This window comes from Siphateles boraxobius, unplaced genomic scaffold, assembly GCF_051911475.1.
Source record: "Siphateles boraxobius isolate OS27281-9 unplaced genomic scaffold, OSU_SipBor_1 19, whole genome shotgun sequence".
Classification (NCBI taxonomy): domain Eukaryota; kingdom Metazoa; phylum Chordata; class Actinopteri; order Cypriniformes; family Leuciscidae; genus Siphateles; species Siphateles boraxobius.
This window is the reverse complement of record NW_027508799.1, coordinates 29614785-29630387: the sequence shown is the minus strand read 5'-3', so window position 1 is coordinate 29630387 and position 15603 is coordinate 29614785. Positions and strand designations below refer to the sequence as shown.

The 15603-nt window shown below is 39.1% G+C and overlaps 1 protein-coding gene across 2 annotated transcripts in view; it reads left to right on the top strand.

Annotated features, from left to right (window-relative positions):
- The window catches only part of rassf3 (Ras association domain family member 3), a 37757-nt gene that overhangs the window by 18464 nt on the left and 3690 nt on the right, over nt 1–15603 (top strand). The window contains exons 1-4 of one of the 2 annotated variants that reach the window (XM_077234850.1): nt 960–1485; nt 10877–10984; nt 12171–12426; nt 15241–15356. In XM_077234850.1, coding sequence (XP_077090965.1) covers nt 1363–1485; nt 10877–10984; nt 12171–12426; nt 15241–15356 — 603 coding nt within the window. In that variant the 5' untranslated portion in view covers nt 960–1362. Of the gene's footprint in view, nt 1–959; nt 1486–10876; nt 10985–12170; nt 12427–15240; nt 15357–15603 lie in introns of those variants that run through there. The other variant, XM_077234849.1, reaches the window with a different exon arrangement.

Below are 15603 nucleotides of genomic sequence, written 5' to 3'. Positions count from 1 at the left end.
TTTTTTTTTTTTACTGAGTACCAGCTTCCACATGGAAGTTTGGTCTCCACGACCGAATTAACAGCTAAGTCGACTTCTTTCTGTAGTCTTGATCACATGACTTGAAATGTGAGAATTTGTAAAAGTGGTGGCAACCAATTTCCTCTGTTACCATGGACACACAGGTCCCTGTCCAAACATGTTAATTAGCCTTCACAATGTTTAAGGTGTTGTTCTCATGGTTGTGGCAAACCATTGGTCAAAGTATTAACATTCCTTTGCGATGCATTATGTACATGCACGCACACAGGCACACACACACCTCTCACAGAAGTCTGTCATCAAACTGTCTTCCACTTTTATACAGTTAGTCTTATGTTTGCATTGGTCCACAGCTACTCCCTTTCATATGGGCGTACTGCTTTGTATGAAATGCCCCAAACCTATATTTTTAGCTCACATGGTAGGCCTGCACCAACTTCAGAAGTTGTCCATGCTACGTTTCAAAGAAGGAAAATAAGAAAACTTGCATCTGTATGATGCATTCTTATAGAGGTAAGTGAACTTACATTTTAAAAATAGATTTCCATGATTTGTATTTTTGAGATTTGGAGAGAGAAAAAGCGGTCATACTATTAATTGTGACTGGATGAGAAGCAGTCGAATCTGTTATAAAATTTGAAGCTGCGCTTCTGTAGTCCTACATTGCTTGACAACAGCGTGCACACAAAATAATGAACTATTTCAAACAAAGACTATAGTACCTAGCCTATTTATAGCCTACCATCTTAAAGGGACTTTGACTCTATTACTAAGAAGAAGAATTGTTTCTCCTGATTATTAGTAGGCTACTACTTATAAATTAATCTTTGTTTTTATTGAGCATGTTTGTTATATATTATTAACTTACCCTTTCCGCCGTTTATGAAAAGTAAAAACATTAACCAGGTGCGCAGGTAGGGGACGCAACAGAAGCCAGTGAATGAGGAAATGCTCCTCAGTGTGTGTGTGTATGTGGGTGTGTTCTCTACAGCGAGTCGCTTCGGTTTATTGAACTCAGTTTAGTTTGAACGTGTTTGGGAAGGACTCGACTGGATGCGGTTTCCTTGATTATTTAAAACATTTTAAGTCTTGTCCACTCTTAATACGTTTATTAGATATGTGTATTACATAATTTAAACCGAAACGTAAAAGTTTTTTTTGGAATTTGGCGACTGTTTCGAATTTAAGAGAGAAATACAGCCGATCGTTAGGGAGCGACAGTGACTCGCGCGGTTCGCGTTTCTCAGCGTTGACTCACTCCTCCGTTTGACTTTATCATACAGTACAGTTATATGCGCGAATATAAAGCCTATTTTTGGATGTGTCCGAGTTTCTCTTCAAATGTCGTGGACGAGCACAATGAGTAGTGGATACAGTAGTTTGGAAGAGGATTCAGAGGAATATTTTTTCACTGCCAGAACCTCCCTGTTCAAAAAGCCTTCGGGTAAACCCACGAACCTCAAGGTGATCATATTTACATTTATTGATATCAGTTTGTTTGTTTATTTATTTACTTACTTGCTTGTTTCTGTGTTTTGGAAGCTTACGTGCCATATTGTGTTTTTGGGATTAGCTGTTGCTTTGAATTTAATAATAATTTAAAAAAAATTCACAACAGCTCATTGATTTATAGTGTTTGAACCTGAGTCTTGATCATTAAAAATTTTTTAGTTTAACCATAAGCATGACATACTATATTATCTTACTGTTATTTAACTTGTTGCATACGTAAATGTTACAGTAGGCCTATGAGGTAGCTACACCTGCAGATATGTTCATGATTTTAATGACTAAGATAAAGCTTCTTTTGTGTAAGATTGTATTGAGAAAGCATTTTTAAAACACTGAATGGGCATTGAAGAGGATTCTAAAATTAATTTTGCTACATGGTCATCTTTAATAGGCTTAATTATGGGTTTAGCAGTACTGCACACTTAACGCTAGTTTGTTTTGATTTATTATGCATATCATTATTAAGGGTTTTAATTTGATTGTGTATGACGTCTGATTTTACTTAAAAGCATTACGTCATGCCATCATGGCACGGAAGTTATGATAAAGTAGGTCACTCTCAGCTCATGAAAGCTGTTTTGTTCAGTATCTTTTTTTCATGCTCAGTGTGGTTGTCAATTGGCTGACCTCAGCTTGCCCCTTATCAATTATAACTGCTCATAATTTCAAGTTTTACTTGGCTGTCTGAGACTGAGTTGCTGTTAAAACTGCAGTCAGTGTGACTGACCCCATGTGATTTGAATATGGCCTCTACACAGTCATGTGTGACTGCAAGAGGGGCTCAAAGAGAAAAGATTCATAGTATCACCCCCACACTTGTCAATTACCCGATTGTGAGAAAAATGTCAGCGGAGACAAGTTTTCACGATGTTAATGCTGTCATGTGACTTAAATTTTCTGGAGGAAACTGTTGCAGGTTGTTTTATTGGGTGTCTAGGATTATTTCCCAAAACCCATTGTGCTGCCTGCATAGGCATCATTTTAAGACATCATAGGCTTGTTGCCATTGCAAAGGCTGTTCCGAAAGATAGGCAATCCCAGGATGCGTTACAGCAAGCTCAGTGAGAGCATTCCAAATCAGTCCATTACACTTTATATTAACTATTATTTTGCCTTAAAAGGTAACTGACTCTCTAGCCAGTAGAAAGACTACTCTCAGACTTCTGAGTCTGTTATAAAGTCTTGATGTATCAAATTCCAGACTTTTATACTGCACACGCTCCACATGCAGTGTATGACTATCCATTGTGTAATGTAGCAACTGTTGAAGGAATTGCTCAAAAAGGAATGAGTCCGTTCCTTAAACAGCCTGTCACATTGCAATAGCCCACTTCCTGTTACTTCATTCTGCCAAAGACGCCCAACCCCCCATCTCCCTAACTATTTCATCATCAGCAAAACTAACCAAAAATTCCAAGGGCACTTCAAAGTATGCACAAGATGCAAAAAGATACTGTTGCATCAGCAAAAGTAAAGTGTCATTATCAAGCGGAGCTGACATGCCCTGTACTTCATCTGTTTTTTCACCTCTTGCATGCCACAAACGCACTGACCCTGGGAAACAGCTGCTAGGACAGGCCTGCAAAACAGCAGGAAGATGATGGGGGTTTGTGTGGGCCACAACGCTCAGTTCGAACAGAGAAATAATGGCTCAATTTATTGGAGTGAAAATCGGTAATGTTTATTTTGTAGAATCATTTCATATACTTCATTTCAACTTCAGAAAGCAGTAGAGGTGCAGTCTATACATCACATTTAGGCAACGGCTGAATTCACTTTCCATTAAGCAGCCAATTATATTTATAGTGGCTTGGAAGAGAGAGTGTGAATTGTGTTGTTGAAGTCAGAAGTGCTGAAACAGTTTTCCTGCTTTTCAGAGGTTTTCTAGGACAGTTGTGTCGAAAAAGGTTTTAAAGAAAGACGGACGTTATCTACAGTCTACAGGCTGTTTTTATAACTCAGGGCCTGAATGAGGGGAAATTAAATTAGTGATCGTACACAGACAAAGCGCAAAATCTGCTGTGGATGAATACAGAAGCCCATGGTTATAGACTGCAGCTACCTGTAGATTTTTACATTTGGTGCTTGTTTACTGTAACTTGCTTTGTTTTTTGGCAACATTCCATTTGGTGACGAATGGTTTGTGCATGACATGACGTGATTGGCCTTGGATATTCACATGCTTTGCCAACATAGGCACTGAAAGCACAAAGAAACTTAGCTCTCAACTCTTGTGAAAGTTTCTCATCCATTGTTTCACAAGGTTTTCTAGGTTTATCCTGAGCTTTCCGCTTGCTGTGTTTTAGCCGTCAGATACTGATCAAAGCATTTTGAGTCATTACATGAATTCCTCATGAGGGATCAGGTGATCGGTCTAACGGGTTGGACCGTTTATCACACTGATGATGTGAATTGCTTCTGGTACCTGCAGGAGTTCATGCACTCACTGAGCATTAGATGTAGACTTGCATGTCAGCCACACTCAGAAAGATAAAACTAAATCTTGAAGCTGAGTTCAGTCTGAGTTTACACAAGAGCAGATCCAAGAATCCTGTGTAGAAAGGTCTACTTGCTGTAAATCCAGATAGAGCAAGAGTATGTGTGCTGGAGGTGCTGCTATTCAAGGGACTGAGAGTTATATCATAATGCCCATATCTTCTCAAACAAACTCGAATAGATAGTAGATAGTAGAACTTTTCCACTGCAATTCATGAACGGACCGACAAAATCTTTAGCATTTAAAAGATGGATTATTAGGCCACACTGTAAATTGTAAAAGCCTGGTTGGGTAAATCTCACAAAACCAGTCAAAAACTTGTAATTTCACCCCAAAATAAAGAGAAAGACAGAGATGATACCTTGCTTCAAGAAAAAAAAATATTTGTTGTTCTGTCTTTCATTAATGCTAATTAAATAAAAAAGTAAAAATACTGTATACTCTAAGAATCATCATTAAAGTTTTTGACAATTACAAAACTTAAACTTAAATTGATAGTATTTTGCAGTGGTTTGTGTTTAATAAATAACATAATACAAACAATTTAATAGTTCTGTAAATAGATTTAATTTTATTTATGCAAGATATAAATGTTTTTGGTTTTTCGGGGGGTGAAATGTGACCTAGTCATGTGCTTTAAAAAACAGATAGTGGTGTCAGACCTTCACATAATGGAAACTGTTTAGAGAAGGTGATGTGAAACGGTCATGCTGTTTATACTGCAGAGTGAAAAGCTCAATTTCACTTTGTTTGTTCATCTGTAATGGCTCACTGTTGCATGAACGGACAGGGTTGAGTGGTTTCAGATCCTGCATTACACAAAACCAAATTATTAAGAATTCAAAACAAGGTCTGGAGCAATATTTTTGACTGTTTAGGAAAGCAACAGATTTCTAGGCTCCAGTAGGCCACTGTGTTTGTTTTCTTCACCATGTCCGGCAAAAGAGAGCATTGCCATTTAATCTGATTAGCCCACAAAGTAGCATTGTGCATCATGAAGCAGTATTTGATTATCATCCAGGTGTGTGTTTCTCCAGTGCCCTATTACAAGCTGCCTTTGATGATAGAAACATTTAACAGCACCTTCTCTAACTTATTTTCCAACATAAATAGCCAATGCATGGATTAACAACAGCTGTTAAATCCTCAAGACCCCTGTCAATCTGATTGCTTTTGAATGTCTGAGAGGCATTTGATTATCCTCATGCTTTGAAAACAGGTCAAAAGTTGACATTTACGGACGTACACATCGCAATCTCTCCCTCTCATTGCTTGTGGTCACGGCTCTGTTAAACTCATGCCGATCCACACATGTAGAGCATCTGGTTGCAGTTTCTCTGAGAAGAGCTGTAATTACAGTTAAGAGGAAGATAAGACTAGATGAAGGCGGTTGTTTCTTGGTCTTGCTGTTACAGTCCATTGGCTGAATGTCACACAAAACCTCTGCCCAGTCAGCAGATAAACTCTCCAGCTGACATTTGGAGCACATGCCATGGTTTGGGAATTACCTGTTGAAGTTTGGATTAGGCTACGTCAAATAAAATGACAATTTTCTTTTAGCAAAAGAAATGTTTTCTGCTTTCTGCTGTTTCATAAATAAGGCCCAACGTTCGAACATTGCCAATGAATTAGAACAATAAATCTAGTCTTAAAGTCTCCTCTGTTACATTACATCTACATGTAATAGTGTTTGCATTAACACAACATGTTGTGTGGTATTAGAACTAGAACGGGTCTTTTAGTTAAAGTTTGGCCCATTTGCTGTTGTAATTATAGACTAGGTCATGTTTTAATTTCAAAGAAAGCTCTGTGCTGTTAAATATCTCTGTGTTTTACAGTTGGAGATATGGATCCATCAGGAAATGGCGCTTAGACTCCAGAGTTTTCCTAGAGTTTTATCGCTTCCTGGATTTCATTTTATCTAACTGTTGACAGTTTTGTACGTGCACCTTATTCGGGATAAATATTAGTTGAAGCTTCCATTATCCCTATCATTTAAAACCTAAAATGGCCTTTAGTCCTTTCATCTCCAATCTTAAATTTGTATATATAACATTTAATGTTAGTCTATAGTTGTTTGAATGAAATCGTCTGCTAGAAAAAACATACCCACATTTGAGTGAGGAGATAAGGCACAGTTTGGTAAATGTGACTTTGAAACTGGATAAGTTCTTTGAGTGTGTAGGTCACATGGCTTGCACCTGGCATGCGTCACATTTGATCTCAGCCTCTTTCATTATACGTCTTTCTTTGAAATCATTCCTAAGCCATCACTTCTCTGGAATGACATCATCGCTGAGCACTGTGCTGTGGTGAATGTATCCTATATCCCCATGAACAAAGGTCCTTTTTATTATCATTATCATCCCAGCTATATCATGATTTTTAGTGATAGATTCATGGCATTATTAGTGCAAAATCTTAATTTTTGTTTTGTTTTTGCAGTTAGTTGCAGATCTTCTAAACTCTTTAGTTAAAACTTCCCATCCTGGGTTAATTTTTGTTAAGTAACTGTAATTGTGCTCAGAGAGTACATCCTGTTAATGATAAATTTGAAAGACTCTGTTTGTTCTCCACCTGCAAATTAGCTGGACATGATTCTGAAGGTCTTTCAGGCGAACGGAGGCCTGTTTGACGTCATGTATCTTCCCCTTTGGCCTATATTTATTACCAAGTATGTCAGATTTGGCATCTTAGCTGGACATTTTCTGGTTTGAGATTTCACATTTCAGCTTTGTGTGTCATCTCATCAGTTAAAAACAACAGATGAGCACCTTCTTTAATTTCTCACAGTTGCCCACAGCTGTGGTAAGTGGGCAGATTTCTTCATAATAATTACTTGGGACGTCATACAGTGAGGTTGTATTTAATTTTTTTCTGAGCTCAGTGAAGACACTGTATTCCCCATCTGGCCTGACAGGTTTTGTTATGATCAATCGGGCCGCTGTGGTGAGTCAGACAGCTCTACTTCCTCTCTGTTGTGGATCAGCCCAGGATCATATTCAATTCTGCGTTGTGCATGAATGACGAGTCTTTTTGGTTTGTAGAGGGCTAAAGTTCCTTTCCTAAGAAGTCTTCTCTCTGAGAAAAGCAAAATACTTTTTTTTTAACAGTGTAGTGTTGCTTTCAGTTGAAAACAAAACAAACCACACCCTGTTTTTATGTTTCAGCTCATATCCTATGTTATCAGTAATCTTTGAAGCTAAGTTTACCCATAAATCCTAAGTAAGTCACAGACAACTTGGCAATATTGTGAAGTACCTACAAATGTGTTTGAAGGTCTAGAATGTCCCTACTTGATCAGTAAAAACTCTGAACCTCGAAACCAAGCTGTCAGTCACAAGTTACTATCCCAGCAGAGCTTTATGACGTTGGGATGGAAATTGCTGGGAGGTATCAGTCAAGCTTACCAATAAAAGCAGCTCGTAAGAGGCCTTGAGGGGCTGTTTTAATTGGCCTGTCTGTTGTGGAGAGCAACAGAAGAGATGAAAGAACTTTTCCACGTTCTTACCTCACACACGTAGTGTTGTTCAGGCACGCCTAGCTTTCATAATACATTATTGGTATTTTTTTCTTGTTCCGCTGTCATTCATTGCAGACATAAAGCGTTATGAAACTGTATTTTGTAGAAGGAAGTTTAGGAGAGCATCGAGAGTTAAAGGTCAATGTCTGATGGGTGTATAAAGGCATGTGTACATTTCCATGTGAGGCGATGTTATTAGTAATTAAAATGAAAGACACCTATGAGTCATATACCTGCATGGATAGATAACCTCATTAACTGTGCTGGTTGCGAAAGCATTTCGATTTATGGAAAGAGAAAAACCAAAAGACATTATTTTTTACATTGATTTTTACATTATTGAAGATTTGAGGCAACCGGTGTTGTAGGGAAGCAACTCAACACCCCTTAAACTGAAGATTTTCTGAATTTTCATCAAATTCCAGAATTATACGACACTATATTTTTGTTTCACAACATGAATTGTGTTGTCAGTAATGTAACCAGTTGATCATCTTTGGTGTCAGTGTTCACCAAGCTTGCAATAAGTTTCTTGGTGTTTTCCATTCCTCTATTCTTGTTGGCTGTGGTTTTCTGTACTCTGTAAACCTCCCTGTGGTTCTGACTATTCTAGAATCACATTATGCAGTCTAATCTGCCTACTGTCCTGCTGAGTAGGAAGCCACACAGAATGGTCATTTTTATGCCTTCGGTTGTCGAACAATCGGCCAGTGACTGGAGTCGAGCCTTTGGTTTGTATAAGGGTATTGACCAGTTCTGCTGCTCGCTTCAGAAACTCCATTAGCTGAAAAATGTGTTGGGGAGGAAAGGTGTGGTGACCAGGGACTTCCTGTGGGGTAGGGGGAATGAGAAGGGGATGTTTTATTAGAGCTTGCAGATCAGTGTACATTGGCAAGCGTGATGAGTTGCAGTCATTATAGGCGTGCCCAAAAATCCCCTGCAAAAACTCAGCTAAAAAGCATTTTTTTCTGATGGAGACGCTAATCTAACTCGTCTGTCAGTAGCACAGATGATATCAAGGGCTTTATCTGCAGAAGTCAAGAGTTTGTCAGTTAGGAGTGCCCCTGAAAAACCAGTTCGGTCACACCTCATGTGTCCTGTTTCATTGCCGTGACCACCATGTGTGACAGAAATCAGCTAACACATGATTGAAAACAAGGAACAAAAACCCTAACATTACCACATGTCACACCCTCCGGTCTTGCTTATCAGCTAAGGACACCATGGGGCCTACAGAGTTTAATTTCTCCCTTTAATGTTTTGACTAATGTTCTTTTTTATTTCTGACAAGTAGAGACGGTCCGGTCGGACCTCAGGGATAGCTTTAACCTGTTCTTCTTGTTCTCTGTCCTCTCGGAATGCGTTGCTCAACATGAGAGCGAGGACACAATCCCTCACAACAAGGGAGGTAAAGCTGCTTTTTCTGTCGCATTACCTCATCGGGCTAGTGTTTATTTTGCCTTTGTCACACACTGCTGTGCAGAAGCATCCGTGTTAACCCTGTCCTTCCTGGTTTAGTTCTGCACAGCCCTCTGTTCACATTGCTGATGGTGTCTGTTTTCCCAAACAGTACGTCAGCAGTACCTTGACAAACCACTCTTAGCTAGACATATCAACATCAATTCCTAGGTCTACATAGTTGAAAGACCATGTTGGGGCACTGAAATCAAGCTGGCGTCAAGTCTCACTATTACTTTGTGGACACATTAAGAGTTTACATAACCGACATGCATGGTTCAGCCTGGCTAATGAACAACGCTCAGAGAGCTGACGGAGACCACATCACTGAACCCATAGGCGGCACAAGCTGATGTTTTGAGCTGCAATCTCTTGCACGCACTCAACAGCTCATCGGGCCACGAACATCTCGCCCCCTCGTTTAAAAAGTTCTTACCAGCTTTTGTTGTGGTGAATGGGGAATTAATGGGCTCTCGGCTTTTAGTTGTGATTTCATATAAGAGTGTTTCTTCTGGTTAATTGGTCTGATCTTAACACATGACAGAATCCTTTAATAAGAAAGTCTGGAAAGTAGCTATTGTTTTCCATTCTTATTTGTGCTTGTCAGGAGGTTCACGTGATTAAGCTAACAACCTTCTTGGTGTGACGGTTGGCACGCCCAAAGTAGTGGAAAGACTAAGCTCTGTCATTAAAGATTAGTCCCATTGGCCACATAAAAGGTGTCTGTTTATCGTGAGAACACTAGAGACAATACTTTTATTGGCATTGCTTTAAAGATCAATTTGTTGATCAAGGCTTAAAGGTGCTCTACTTTAGCATGCTAATATTCGGCATGGGAAAAACCCTCTCTGGGTTTTTATTTAATATGAATTCAAACATATATTTTAATAGTTATTTACAGATATTTAATTATGTTGTCAGTTATCCAGGCTGCACTTAAGAAAGAATAATACAAGAATTAAATAGTCGGTTTTGAAAAGTGTAGTAATTTTGCACTGAAACATGTTTATTCTAAGAGCTTTATGGGCTTTATAGTAAACTCAGAAATTTTAAAACGTGTTTAGCCTTTAAGTAGATGTTTTCTTGGTATGAAAACAGTGTGAGTCATGCACACTAACATTCATTATCAATGCACGCATCACAAAACCACCTGTTATTCCAAACCCTCCAGGCAGTCTTGGCCCTTGCAGGAGGGGAATTACGACTGTCTTTAACAGTTCACACACAGTATTCAGCCTCTGGATTCTGTTAGCTGAGAAGGTCCTTGTCCATCAATGTGTTGTCACTTCAGCCCAGGACTGTTTCCTTATAAGGGGCTCTTTGCTTTTGTTTTGAGCTTTGAGCGCTCCTGAAAAGGATCAGCTTCTCGCTGATATGACCATGTAAGACCAGAGTGCACTGCACGTTTCATACAATATTCTGCTGGTTGTAACTTTCAAGTGCTGCATTGTTCCAGAAAAGTGCTTTATTTTAAATACTTAAAGGGTTCATATTTTGGTGGCTTAAGTAACAAAATGCATTTAAAATGTATATTACAAATAAAAAAAAAAGATGCTATTATTTGTTTAGCATGCTGCTGTCTTTTGTGGGATTGGCCTAATCAGTTTGCTTCATCTGAGAAGTATTGGAATAATCTGTGTTTGTCATCATTGCTGTCACAAGTTAAGAGGATGGGTAGCCTTTGTGGGCTGTTTTGGGCTCCCGAATCAGGAACCGGCGGCTCGTGACAAAGAAGCCTTTGCTTTGAATGGATCCATTATTCAGCAGGACTGCAGTTGTACCTCTTCTGCTGTCAAAATAAGCTGCGGGTTGACCTGTGCTGACCTTCGTTTGCTAAATGCTTATGTTCACTGTCTGTGTTTCAGGATGTGGAGAAAGAGAAAGAGCTGCGCACTCATCTCACTCATGAGGAGATCAGAAAGAAGGTCGAGCAGTACAATGCAGACTCGCGTGACCACTTTAAAATGACACTGGTGAGTTAATGATCTCTGTTTTTTACGAATAGGTCATAAAACAATCTAATCACTAATTTTCAAAATTCAAAAGTCCATCCACATTCTCCATCTACAGCTGAACATCAGTTGTTTTGAAATATTGCAGAAGGACATTTTTGTCATGTGACAAATTCTCAGACTTGTTTGTCACTTTAATAAAAGCTTCATCATTGTCCCATATTGTAATCAGTTTATCATGGCTCCTAATGTATCATGTGACAGCCATAAGGACTGTTGTGTCAGAACATCAGACTTTACCACTGTACCTTTGTCCAGATCGCAGCTGCTTATCGCAGACTGTTTTTGTGTTGTTTAGACTTAAGGCTGGGCTGGGCTGGACTGAACTAGACTAAGCCACCGTGGCACAAACACTTTGTATTAGTATATCTGATATTTTACTCATTAAGCATCCAAAGTGTCTTGGATCATTCAGTTTAAGGCCTGTGTTCTGTGGGGTTGTGTGTCAGTGTGGTAGAGAGCAATGGATTGAGTTTCAGAGATGTGTGAGCTGTAATTACACCCCCCGTGTCTCGACTGTAGCCTGCAGTCACGGCTGCCATTTGGACTAATGAGCTTACAGACAGAAGAACCTCAAATCTGAGCTCCATCTGGACGCAGTCAGATAACACCACAAGATGTGCTCAACAGTGTTGAGGAAGCTGCTTTGAAACCGAAGCTTGTCAAGCTACTACTCACATTAAGCAGTTCTATAGTTAAGCTGTCCTTTAAAGAAGGTTAAACTTTAAAACATAATTAATGACTATTTGATTTAGTCATAAAACCAAAGCAATATTTATTTGGGACAAAAGATGTGAGGATTATCTACTTATACTCATACATTTACTTTTAAATACAACTATAATTTATGATATACTGTATGTTTTGAATCAGTTAATTGAAATTGCCTGCCGAAAGGGACCGTTTTGCTGAAATGAATCGGACTTTCTCTGAAAAACTATTTAAGAGAGGCATTCTTAGAAAATACATTTGATTACATTTGTCCTAAAAACAGCGATGTAGAATTTTGTCAAAATAAACTGCTGCTCATTTGAGAAAAGTTAGTTGTTAACTAAGCCTCTACACTGGTGCTCATTGATCAGAATAGGCTCTTTTAGTCATAAAACTGAATGTTTTTCTTTGTCTTTTCTCTGTCTCGGTCATCCAGAATTCTAGCAGCATGTACACAGGCTTCATCAAGGTGCAGATGGACCTGCGGAGGCCCATCACTGTGAAAGGAGGTGGGGCAGGAGGGGTCAAAGGTCAAGAGGCGTTTTACCTTCCGCGTGGCTCCATAAACACCCTGCACATCAGCAGCACCAACACAGTGCGACAGGTGATCGAAGCCATGCTGAAGAAGTTCACCGTGGCCGACAACCCCGCCAAGTTCGCCTTGTTCAAACGCTTCAGCAGAGAAGACCAAGGTGAGACGCGGAACATGAATGTGGAAAATGCATCCGCGTATGTGTGCATACAGTAGACTAGCACCAGCGTGGTAATGACTCATGACCCCTTGTGTATGTGTTTTGGCAGGACCAGATGCATTCCTGAAATAAGACAATCTCAGAAATGCGTGTGTATTTATTAACGTTCTTGACTTCTGGCACACACAGATACAGGACAGGCCTGTTGCCTGTAAGCATATGTGCACGCATGTGCCAAGAATACACCATGCCAGCGTAGTAAACACACATACACACCAGCTGTTGTCTGTGCCAACCTGTTGACTGCAGATATTAACCAGCCTCGTTCCCCACATTTCATTGCCATACAGGGATATTCTGAGCTGGGAGGGGTCAGGTTGGTCAACTAGTTTACTAGTGACTACTAGTTCGTTTTTTCAGTGCTGGATCAGTCACTGGCTTGCAGAGCGACATCAATTTGTGAATTCCTGAGCATTGGTTTTCCTCCCATAATGTCAAAGTGTTTCCAATCCATCTCCTTCCTCTGACAGACCCCAGCCACTGTCTGAGCCCCTCGTTGACGTCACACACACAATAGGAAGCCAGACACGCATATGGCTCAGTGATTTTAAGTACCTGTTTTCGTAGTCCGTGCGTCGGGTTGGAATGTGCTCCGGTTGATTTGACAGAAAAGAATCATTACAAAAGTCATTCATTCATCAATCAGACTACCCGGCTGTGCATATTTGTTGAGAAAAGATGTTATCTTAGTATTATTTTCCTTTATGCAGTCCTTTTATCTTAACTCATTTAATTCAGACTGCACATTTAAAACAAAATGATTAAAAAATCACTGTTTATCATGTCAAAAAACATAAATGTTAAATATTACAAAAAAATTACAAAATTATTCTGTATTTTCCATGAAATCCAACTGTCAAGTGATATATCTATGTAATTCCTATTTAAAAGTAACTACACCTTTAGTAGATCCTTGTACTACTTTTTTTTAAAATTAATTTCATTTTATCTTATTTAATGTATTTAAGTTGTCTTTTTATAATTCTTTTTAATATATACACAATTCTTTTCAGGTTTTCACTTTTTTTTAAACCTAATATTCTCGAGACAATCATCTTATGTACTTATTTTTAAAATACTACATTTTGTTACTGATCCAACTACAAAAATAAGTAAGCAAATAATTTTGGTTCGCTGTGGTACAGTCGATTCAGTCGCAGTGAATTGATGAAGGAAGAGATATTACGCTCATCTTCAGTTATTTTGTAGGATTGTGTGTGTAGGAGCCAATAAATGCTGCTGCCAATGGGGGGATTTTGCTGAGGAGGCTGTCTGGAACAGTGATGTTTTTTCCCCTCCACTGTCTGAGACAGAGCATTTTCATGAGGTCTCACCACCGTGAGAGATCTCAGCACATGCTAGGAGACGTATATGCAAGACTTTGTGTTTGACAGCTGTTTTTAATGCGTGTAACGGGACCGTCGAGCTCTTAAACACCCCGTCTAGACTAGACGACTTTAAGAAATGCTAAAGTTTAGATGCTGATAAAAACTCCCATCTCAGAGCTCATTATAGAAACAGACAGACCCTCATGTGTGATATCACAGCGGTACGGCCTATAAAGGAGCATGAATCAACCGCATTAGTGTAGACATAATAACAGCCCTGCATGTTCTGATTATCCCCTGCTGGAGGCATAAGGAAGCCCCCATTAAACAGGAAGTGAGATGAGAGGATTCCTCAAGAATGAAAAAATGCAGGTCTGCGCCCTCTTCCACATTCTGGGTGGAGGAAAATCTCCCATAATGCTAAAGTAAACAAGGCAGTTCTAGAGAATTAACTTTTGTTTCTGATATGAGGTGGTTGCTCTTCCTTTTTTCGTGCTTAAAGGGTTTGTTTTTGCTGTGAAATATGGCGTGAGATCCACGTTCATCAGTGGTGTAGTTTGGAGTTTGTCTTCCTCTTTTATGGTGTGGCAGGCCATTATTTTATAATAAGTTACTTTAATTAATAAGTGCTTTAATTGACTTGAATTTATATGCAACTTTTCAGAGTGGATCTCAATTACTGTTGGTGCTGTCCGAGAAGTTTTGTTTCTAAATGTATCCTCTTTAAATTGAGTCAACACCTTTATTTATATAGTACTTTATACAATACAGATTGTTTTAAAGCAGCTCAGTATAGCAATAAACAGGAAAATAGTGATGCAAACAGATTTGAATTCGGCTGTAAAGCAGCTCTAGAAAGAAAATAGTGTTGATTCATTTTGGTTCAATAACGGTGTAAAGTTAATCATATGAAATGAGTTCAATTAATCTATAAAGCAGCTCTAGAGAAAACGGTGATGTCATCATCCAGCTCAGTTCAGTTCTCATGTAATGCCGAATAGTAAGTGTCCCCGACTAAGCAAACCAAAAGTCGACACACCAGGTTCAGTCGAGGGACCAGTTCTCCTCTGGCCAGACAAACCAACATGGTGTGGTTTAATTCCAGACTGTATCACAAGTCAGGTTGTATTCAGAATATTTGAACAAGTTCCTTGTTATATCTCCTAAAGAAAAAAAAAGAAAAAGAAAAAACTTTTTTGTATTTTCATAGTTTTCAATTATTGATCTCTTCTGGGTCAAAATGGAGCCAGAATGCATTGAGGTTACAGCTCTGGTACTAAAAAAAGGGGTGAAAATATCAGCCTTCCTCATGCATCCCTAATTCTTGCCTGATGTAGGTTTTTTTGTTTTCACAGTGAATGTCTGGTTATGTGAATGAAGTGTCTGTGATGGTAATAGAATGTGTTTTGTGCCTGTATGTGTGAAGTGTACACCTGTAAGCTGTCCGAGGAAGAACACCCTCTGTTCCTGCGTCTTGTGGCGGGACCCAGCACAGACACGCTCAGCTTTGTCCTGAAGGAGCAGCAAACCGGGGAAGTCTTGGTAAGGTTTCTATATGTTTTACGCCCAGTAAGAAGTTTTAAGATTTAGTGGAATAGTTGACAAAAAAGAAAAGATCAGGGAAAATGTTGACTGATGATATTGATTTATTTGGGGGGGGACTAATGAATCTTTTAGGCCTCCCTAAAATAGGTCTAGTAACGTTCCTGGTATTTAGTGGGTTGTGTTTAACACATAAAAGATTGATCATACAGTAGTATAGATATTCTACGATGATCCAAGAAAAAAA